Source organism: Phragmites australis, chromosome 5 (assembly GCF_958298935.1).
Source record: "Phragmites australis chromosome 5, lpPhrAust1.1, whole genome shotgun sequence".
Taxonomy (NCBI): domain Eukaryota; kingdom Viridiplantae; phylum Streptophyta; class Magnoliopsida; order Poales; family Poaceae; genus Phragmites; species Phragmites australis.
In genome coordinates, this window is record NC_084925.1 from 19,383,773 (window position 1) to 19,393,987 (window position 10,215).

Genomic DNA, 10,215 nt, shown 5'->3' on the forward strand with positions numbered 1-10,215 from the left:
TTTATCATAATTGATGTAATTCCAACAATTGGATGTGGGTTGTTGTCGCTCATCCTAACAGAACCAGCATCTTGAACAGAATTGTAAGTGATGAATCAATCTCTATGTATGCATATATAGAAAAATGCAGCAGAGTCAATAATCCATTCATCACCACTACTAGCACATCCAGCAAATGCAACGAGAGTCTCTCCATCAAAACTATTATCGGAAGCATCAACATAAGCTTTTCCTTCTTCATTAGTTTTACCTTTCCTCTTTTATTTATTCTTCAACTTGTAACATTCAGATATATCATGATTATCTTTTTTGCAATATCTGCAGAATTTTTCTTTGCCTCTGGACTTCAAATGACACATGTAACCATTTGAACTTTTACTTCTTTGACTATTGTGTGAATTTTTTTCCTTTGTCCTGCCACGCATAATCAAACATTCTCCATTGAAAGTCGAGTCATCAGTAGACATCATATGTTTCATCTTTTTCTTAGCATGCAATACCTCATAAACTTCTTTCAAAATTAGTGTATCATGATTATATAAGTTTGCAAAAAGAACTTGGTAATGAGCACAAAAGAATAAGACTCAAGTCTTCATCATCATATTTTACCTCCATAGACTGTAGGTCAACAACGATCTCCTTAAAGACTGAAAGATGATTCAACACAGAACCACTCTCTTGTAATTTATACGTTATCTTCATATATATTTTGCTGGTTAGATCTTTAGATATACATATCGATTCTAGCTTTAGTCATAAAGCAACAACGATTTTCTCTGCAAAATCTCATACAAAATACTATTTGATAAATAAAGATTAATTTGTGATAAAGCCTTACAATCATTCGTCTTTTCTTCATCGGACCAAACTTTTGATTCTTGTTTCTAAAATTATCAAGCACATCATTTAGATCCGTATGAGTAAAAACATCCCGCATCTTTATTTGCCATAGAGAAAATCTTGTGTCTGGGTCTAACAATGAAATATCATATTTCATATAAGCTATCGTCGTGTACGGGAAGCAATATCAGCTAGAAACAATGCGCAGTGCTGAAATCCTGGTGCACTTAACTGGGTGCACAAAGCAAAAAAATTGATTTTCCCTTCACGTGAGATAGCACGGCTAGATGTCTGCACTTAACGGTATGATTTTTTTTTTCCCTTTCCTCCGGCTTGTGGCAGAAAACGAACGCGGGCCCCGGCTGGTAGATGGCTGCGGGCTGCTTCGAGTGTACGGCGGACGGGACCGGCGCGGGCCTCCTCTGGTGATCGCGCGGATCGGAACGAGGATGCACGTGATCGCGCCGGCCTGCAGCCGTTGGCGTGATGGCGGATGACGTCGGCAGCAGATGAAGTCTGCGTCGAAGGAAGACCTTGGGAAGTGCGTGGACAGGGCCGAGCGACGACGCGAACCGGGCGAATCGACCAATCGAGCGGCGAACTCGGCGGCGAGACGAATCGGAAACCGATTTGTATGGTATCACTTATTATAAATAAAGTAAATATAAGACACAATTTTTACGTAAAAATCATATCAAAGTAAAAATATATACTTCAATAGATAATCTTTACTATATCAACACAAAGGTACAATAAGATAAATTACGATGGACATTTCATCTTCTCTTATAACTTATAAAATATATTTATATGGATAAACAAATACTACTCAAATCTAATTCAAACTATTCCAAAACATAAACCAAAAACATCCTATATATAACTCAACAAAAATTCAGATGATAATCCAACAAAAACAATCTAAGGCGAAATACCCCCAGCATACCATCCATCAGCAACCTAGCTTAATCAGGCATATCTTATAAGTATGATACTTCTACCGGACGAACCGGAATGAAACATGTCAAAAGATAGCCTTTTTTCTTTCAGGCCACCTGTCAAAATAGGCTATCATTTAAGTTCTTTTCTAAGATCGGTGTCAAAAGATAGCCTTTTTCTCAGTTCTTCTCTCTTAGATCTGCAGTTATCTGATATTCAAAATCAGTGTGTAGTTATTTGATAGTTCGACGTAAAAGTTGTTTCTGGAAATTTACTCTTATTACTCCAGTAATCACTCATCATCGAAGAGTAGATAAACTAATAATTTTTGCTCTGTAAGATAACACACTAATAGGAATTTGCTTTTAACCTGAATACCTGATACATGTGTTACTTGACACACCTATCACAAAACCTCCACGCTCCTTTTGGATACACGAAACAAATATACAAAACTAGGCATCAGAAATGAATCCGCACGCCATCCTGAATAAGTACCTCCCCATTCATCGCCCTGTGAAGCTCAACCATACTGACGTCAGTTGTCAAGGGATGATGTACAAGTAGATATCAACTATCATAACATATCCTGGTAATGAAGGCATGGCTACATCAAACAGTCCAAAGGACAATTGGGCACATCGAACTCGTCTAATTACAACCCTTGCCCGTCGAAATCTGATCTGACAGGATAATCCAGGCCCTGTAGAGCCGGTATTATTCTTAAATCCTCTTCTGAGTATGCCGGAATGAACCAATACCACTTGTTGTACCCAAAGACCTGATAACAGAACATGTTAGAAAACAAAACATTGCATAATAACAAAAGCTAATGCGTCATACAGGCATACACAGGTGGTGGCAAACATAAAAAATCAGAATTATGTAACAATACACGTAATATCAAAAAGACAAATGTCTGTAGGGCGCTAATAAAATGTGATTTTAGCTCTAGAGCATTTTTAGCTCTAGGACACTACCAAATTGTGGTATTTTCTGTAGGACACCGAAGGAGAGAAGGGGAAAAGACCATTATGCCCTCAGCTTCACACCTCCTAAATGTTTTTCTCTATGCATAGATTATAATCCATTCTAAAAAATTTCAAAATGATGCAATGCTCTATTCCCCATCCGTGCGATTTTTTTTAAAAAAAAAATTCCATGGAATAGTTATAAAATGAAGCTAATGGCATAATAGTCTTTTCCCCTTCCTCCTATCCCCTCCCGTGTCCTACAAACAATACCATCATTTGGTATTGTCCTAGAGCTAATATCAACTATAAAAGTGCCCTAGAGCTAATATCGACTATAAAACTGTCCTAGAGCCAAAGCCACATTTTATTAATGTCCTACATACAAATTTCCCTATCAGAAAATACCTTGGCTAAGAGATACCAATGCATCAGAAATAGATACGAAAAAAGTTAAGACTGTCAATTTTGCAAATGTTTCATAATGAGTTGAGATTATCCTGCCAGGCAACATTAGAGAAATTCCACAACTCAGTCCTGCCTCTTTCTACAGAATTAAGCTTTTTCTTTAGGAAATTAGAATTATAGATTTCCACCTACAACATGTACATATACAATATACAGATTGCATACTTCTTAACGCTTGCCAATTGGCAGTGAAAATGCAAAACCACCTGATGTACATGTACTATCTTAACCCTCCAAAATGACTTGAGATTTGCGCCAAGGACATCACAATTATTAGGTAAGTGGATGGTGGTACAAATTTTGGAAATATGCATCAGGAACAAAAATATCCGTGGTAGCCTCCGTGCCAGTCCAAAAGGTTCTAAATATACTTTGAATTTAAAACCACAAGGTAATAGTTAGTGACTTAGTTTTGATTTCCTTTTTCTCAAGTTAATGAAAGTACTAGTATAAAACTAATGACGGTTAATTTATTGAGATGAGGTGATGATTCCAGGGTGCTGTTCTTTTAAATGACAACACAAGCAATCATCAACCTTATGGGCAACCAACAGCCAAACAAATTGAACTTTGCAGTGTTGTATTGAATATTTGTTAGGTACGAAACATATGTAAGTAATGTCATTCGACAATGTAATGGGCTTGTTTGTCAATTCACTGGTAACCAGTAAATTCTGGACATTTAACAGCCAGCGACCAGCCTCAAAATCAAAATTTGGATGGCAAATTTAGTCGGTACACCGTCAGTAACTGGCTGGTTTTCAGTACCAGCCTGGGTCCGGTATTTTTCACATTTGAGGTTTTCGAATCCTTAGTTTGCATCAATTGAGAAGCACATTTGATGGTGGTGAAAGTACATACACCTACATGTACAAGTGGGAACGTTACATTGCAATTGGCACCCATATTTTCAGCACCTGTTATATCAACAAAACTGCCCACAGGCACTAGCAGGTATTGATTCAAGCAATTAAACCGTCCAGAGGTTCCATGCAACAGAACAATTGTATCAGCATAGCATGTATTAATTAAGTGCTAAATTGTAGAGTACAAGTGCAATGCCGATGCAATGTTCTCTTTATTCATAAGTGCGGTAAAAATTAGAAACAAGCACATAGCTTTTTGGGTGACTTAAGGTGATATATGCCCATGATGTCTTAGAAACATTGTTGGCGGACTCTGTCAAATTAATTGATCAGATCATCAGTGATTCAGAGTAAAAATAAAAGCCTGAAGAAGCCTGACCTGAGCAAAATTCCTCCTCCGTCCGAGATCATACTTCCAGAATGGAGTAGTTTTCTTCTCATATGCCTGTTCTTATAGTGTAACAGATCAGATTTATCCTGTAGCATATGTAGAAGGGAAAAGTATTGGAATTTTTAGGTACTTGCCTCAATTGTAGTTGTATTAGCAGAAACAAGTGATACATGCATGATCATAAAACCAAGGACACTCAAAGTAAAGGCCAGATTCAATACTGCAAGGGAAAAAGGGAAGTTTCAAGAAGGTGACTTTGATTCTTTTTTTTCAAGCAAAAGAGTGCAATGCAGATACTGAACATTGAAGAATGTATTTACCAAAGGTCAGGAATGTGGTTGCAAGTGCTCCAGGAGTTCCTGGAATCTCAATATCACTGAAGAAAGCAATGAAGTGGGGCAACAAGGACAGGGTAACAAGTGCCGTCTCCAGAAAAGTATAGAACTGCATTGCACAAAAGACAAAAAAAAAGAAAAAAAAAACTTCAGCACCCTAACGATCTAAAAAGAAATATAAAAAAGAAAACTGATCTAAATAATCTCTTATTTGTCAATCAATCTTTTCCAGGTCCTAATATGCCAAAGGATGTCTCGTTGACTTGTGGTGTGGACCCACCACATCAGCCTCATAGTAAGGCAACTCAGACAGAATCAATGGCATATACTGGTTCTTCCCTATGAATACATCAGTTTGGAATGAAATGATAAATCCAAAAGGAGATTGCACCAGCACTGCTAATAACGTTAAGATCAGAAGCAGTGCACTGGTAGAATATATTTATGTTAAACTATAAAGTATATTACCTATTCCTAATCCAAGATATTCTGTTAGAGTGTTAGGGGTGAAGTCTATTGAACAGAAACCTGGTATGATATGAGCATTTGTGGAGCATAGTGGAGACCTTACACAAGCTCCTGAAAAGAAATTATGTTCCGACTAAGGCTCCTCAATGTAAACCTCCACATTTAGTTTTGAAAGGTTCTAACTGACCATCTGAGCTTCTAGAAAAATAATACTATATTCGCATTTGCAAAGGATTGCTTGTATATTCCGTGAACTGAAAATGCAAAAGGCACAACATGAATCCAATACGGATTATATCGGTTTGTATATGAATATATAATTGTTTGGCAATCATAGTTCAACTAATCTGGCATTCTGGCCAACAAGCCAAGGGACATCTAATTTCACAAGTTCGACCATTCGCATAGTGTGCATTTTAAAATATACATAGGTCTATCACACAAGTATGATCAACATAATGGAACAGAAATCAGCATTCTCTTTCATGGTCACTAACTCATTGATATAAAAGGTGGACCACAACTGCCCCAAAGAAATTTTTCTGACATTAATATGTTGACCTCTAATTGGTATAGTTCATAGAGCTGCTGCATAAATAAACAAGGTGAATAACTTTAAATGCATGCACAAAGGGTGCTGAGTAACCTACCAGGAAGAGAAGGAAGAACTTGTAATTCTGTGCCCCAACACAATTTACAACCCATACACAATGATGATCCATCTTAAGAACACATCTTCCACCTGAGATCAATTGAAGGCATTAGTATACCACAAGACAAGATATAGTTTCATATTCTTTGAGAAATCGAATCTGTAACTAAATTTAAAGTTCTAGAAATGAACTTACAAACAGAACAGTGATGGCACCGGGGTGGCTTCAGCTGGTTACACTTCCTGCAGTACCTGATCCTTGGATTCCCTGTATCACTCAGAACCATAGATTGCTGTGAATTCATGAGACTATTGAAGTCTGAGGTGGACAACGGTGCAGTTTCTCCTCTCTCTTCATCAATATCTGGTCTCCAATTTGGTGGAACACGACCAGGGTCAGTAAACACAACAGAGAAGTAGCTCCACAGAAGCATGACAAGCTGCACCACCAAAAAACAAATTGCTATTAAGTGTTAACATACCAGGTAATAAGAAAAAAGATCTCACAAAAAAAAAAAAAGTCTCTTTTAGCATATAATAGAATGGAATATGAGAACTAACAACAGACTTCAATGGCAACATGAGAGCAAAATGAGGCTACATATTAACGGAGACCCAATTTTATCTTCTGTTTTCTTCCCAAACAAGTTGCCAACTTTGGCTCAACAATTCACATGAATTAACTAGAGCTGAAGCAACCCTAGTACTTTTTGTCAAAAATGCAAAGAAAAGTAAGATAATCTAGCAAGGTAACACTAGATGAATCTCTAGGCACACCTTGCATCAAGTTGCAGACAGAAAGACCATACACTAACTAGAGAAGAAAGATCGAAGAAGCGAAGCACGATGTGTAAACTTAGTCGTCTTGTTAGACTACCTAAGTACCCATGCGTTGTAACGAAAACACAAATATTGGACGTGGTAACATCAATCACAAACTCAATATATGAATATATAGATGTGTCATAGGAGCGCCGCCGAACAAATACATTGGGAGCGATGCCGTAATATGATTTCAGATGAGATCCGAAAAAGGAGAAGAAGATTGTCTGCTAATTTCCCTCCTAATTTCTTTATTTATTTTTATTAGTAAAACGAGTCCCATATCCGTAGCCGGTAACGAGGCAGGGAAGCTGGAGGACAAGGATAGATGGCAAAAGTGGGTAAATTATTCGAATTTTAGGGATTTTTATTAGATGGGAGGAGAGTAGGGGAAAAGGTGACGCGGAAACCAACTCATGTTTTATATAGTAGAGATTGTCCCTTCGGTTCCCGCACACCTAGCCTCCTCGTGTTGTGTGCTCAACCTCTTTCGCATTAGTATTGTGTTCATGTTAGTCTCGTGTTTACATTAGTATTGTGTTCTCATATATGTAACACCTCGTGGCTTGAATATACACAACAATTTCATGACCAATTACATCCATAATGGTATCAGATTCCATTGGTCCTTCGACCTTCCACTTCCACTAATCCTGCCCGTCCGCACTCCGCCAATCACCATGGCTGAAGCCGACGCCGACTCCCTCGCTCGTGAGCGTGAGGCTGCCGCTACCCGAGAACGCAACGAAGCCCTCGTCCATGAGTGCTATGCCGCAGTCACCACCACGCAAGCGCAGGACAACGTCCTTGCCCTTCATCAAGTTGAGACCGTTATCGTCGCCTCTCTCCACACCCAGGCCGTGGCTTTGCAGAACATCAAGGCTCTCGTTCCAGTCGTCCTCGACCTCACTACCACCAAGTGACGTGGCCTGCTCCTCGTCACCCTCGGGAAATACTCCCTTACGGCTCATGTGCTCTCCAATGAAGCCCATCCCACCATCGCCAATTAGCATCGGATGGACTATGTCATTCTCTCATGGCTCTGCAGCACCATCTCTACGGAGTTCCTTAAGATCACGATGGCGCCCGACACTACCGCCCACATCATTTGGCGCGGATTTGAGCAGCGGTTCATCGGTAACCAGGAAACCCGTCTGTTGTATCTCGATACCAAATTTCATAACTTTGTCCAAGGCAATCCCAACATCGCCGACTACTGCCGCAAGTTAAAGAGCATAGCGGATGATCTCAGTGATCTGGGTGAACCCGTACCCGATCGCACCCTTGTTCTGTCTGTTTTACGTGGGCTAAACGAAAAGTTTGCGTACATGGTGGCCCTCCTCAAGCTCGAACGACCGTTTCCAACATATCAGGCTATGCTATGTTTCTTGGCAACAACCTGATCTCCTGGTCATCCAAGCGGCAGAACACAGTGTCTCGTTCTAGTGTCAAGTTGCGGTTAATGTTGTTGCCAAGGCTGGCTGGTTGCGACAGCTACTTTAGGAGCCTCACAATCCCTTGCGTCACGTAACCCTCGTCTACTGCGACAACATCAGCGCCATTTATCCCTCAACGGACCCGGTGCAACACCAACGCACCAAACACGTCGAGATCGATCTCTATTTTGTTCGGGAGCTCAACGCACTCGGTGATGTCCGTGTACTCCATGTTTTGACTTCATCGCAGTACACCGACATCTTCACCAAAGGGTTGCCTACTTCCGTCTTCACTGAGTTCATATCCAGTCTGAACATCATGCCAGTGACGCTTAAACTGCAGGAGCGTGTTAGACTGCCCCTTCTGTTACAGCACGCCTAGCCTCCTCGTGATGTGTGCTCAACCTCTTGAGTTCATATTAATATTGTGTTCATATTAGTCTTGTGTTTACATTAGTGTTGTGTTGCTATGAGCCATGGCAGGCTATATGTATATGTAACCCCTTATAGTTTGAATATGCACAACAATTCCGTGACCAGTGACCAATTACTTCTATCACGCCTTAACCCATCGTCTCTGCATTGAAATAAAAGTCAAAGATCCAGCCCCTCCACCTGGAGATCCGAAAATGGAGCGCCGAAGCCATAGTGAATCACGCCAAGAATCACCAATAGCAGAGAGGGGCGCAGAAAGAGTCCGAGAGCGCACCAGGAAGTGGAAGAGGAGGAGGACGGCGAGCGTGGAGAGGGCGTCGAGCGCCCCCGCGGCGGCCAGCAGCATGGGCCCGTAGTTGCAGATGACGAGGGCGTAGTAGGTGACGCCGACGAGGGCGAGGACGAGGAGGATCATGACGGAGCCCAGCCCCCGCAGCGCCGTGCAGAACCTGAACACGTTCCACGCCATCGCCGCCCCCGATCTGTGCATCTCCCTCCCGCCCACCACGGCGCCGCAGCCCGCGGACACCGCGCTCACCTACCACTACCACCGCGGCGGCGACGAGGAGAAGGCGGGGGCTTTCGCGCCCCGTTAGCCGCCGGGTGACCTTCTACCTGCCACGGCAGCGAATTCGTCTGGTTTTCTTTCCTTTTAGGTTGGGTTGGGGAAGGAAGGGTGGGACTGGCAGTTGAGATAACACCGGCCGGGAGCATGAAAAGCTATGTTAACGAACAATTTTCAGTTTTTATCTTTCTTAGCTGTATTTATAGAAGTATATTTTTAAATGAATTAGATACTGGCAGTTAAAAATATAGTTTTTTATTTATTTCTCACTTAAAATCACTTTCTCTATAAAATTTATCTAAAAAATTCCTTTTAGTTATATAATTACTTTCTTAGATAATTACTCTCTTTAAAAAAATTAGATAAAAAGAACTTTACTAAACAGACTCTAAATTCTCAGATTTCACATCAGTAAAATCATCAAGGAACATTGATATAGCGACTTTACTGTTCACAAAAATATTGTGAGTGTTATGGTGCCCAACTGAGTCCACTTCCCGCGCTGGATTGCGACGTGGCTGCACCCTGCCCGCCGCACACCCTGTTTTACGGTTTTACCTCTTTGGTTCTTCCTAACTGTTCAAACACGGTACAATCATGAGTGTGGCTGCGACCTGTTTGAGTAGAGCAAGTCTAACGTGTTGAATTGATGGTTAAATTTTCTCCCATCTTATTATCAACCGTTCAAATATTAATTAGACTTAAAAAGGCGAAAAATATGAAACTTTTGCTCTGCACTTTCAATCGCCTATCCAGCTTTAAGATCAATTTTCACAAAAATGAATTGTTCTATTTTTTATCGGCTAAAGAAGCAGAGGAACAATATGTCCAAGATTTTGGATGTGCATCGGGTGTGTTACCGTTGCATATTTGGGTATTCCAATCTATCGCAAGTTGAAAAGTGCATAGTGGAAAGGAGTAGAAGAGAGATTTGATAAGAGGTTGAGCAGTTGGATAGGCAAATATCTATTATCGGATGATAGGTTAGTCCTCTTAAACTCAGTTCTTTCTAGCCTATCAACATATA

At 40.6% G+C, this 10,215-nt stretch overlaps 1 protein-coding gene across 1 annotated transcript; it reads right to left on the minus strand.

The window, feature by feature from the left end:
- Positions 1–2,120: 2,120 nt before the first annotated feature.
- LOC133918888 (probable protein S-acyltransferase 14) lies at positions 2,121–9,333 on the minus strand. Its single transcript, XM_062362990.1, has 7 exons — positions 8,898–9,333; positions 6,127–6,370; positions 5,929–6,020; positions 4,796–4,919; positions 4,610–4,695; positions 4,464–4,529; positions 2,121–2,560 (listed from the first exon to the last, which is right to left on the minus strand). The coding sequence occupies exons 1-7, from the start codon at positions 9,111–9,113 to the stop codon at positions 2,435–2,437; spliced, it is 954 nt and encodes a 317-aa protein (XP_062218974.1). The 5' UTR covers positions 9,114–9,333; the 3' UTR covers positions 2,121–2,434.
- Positions 9,334–10,215: the final 882 nt, after the last annotated feature.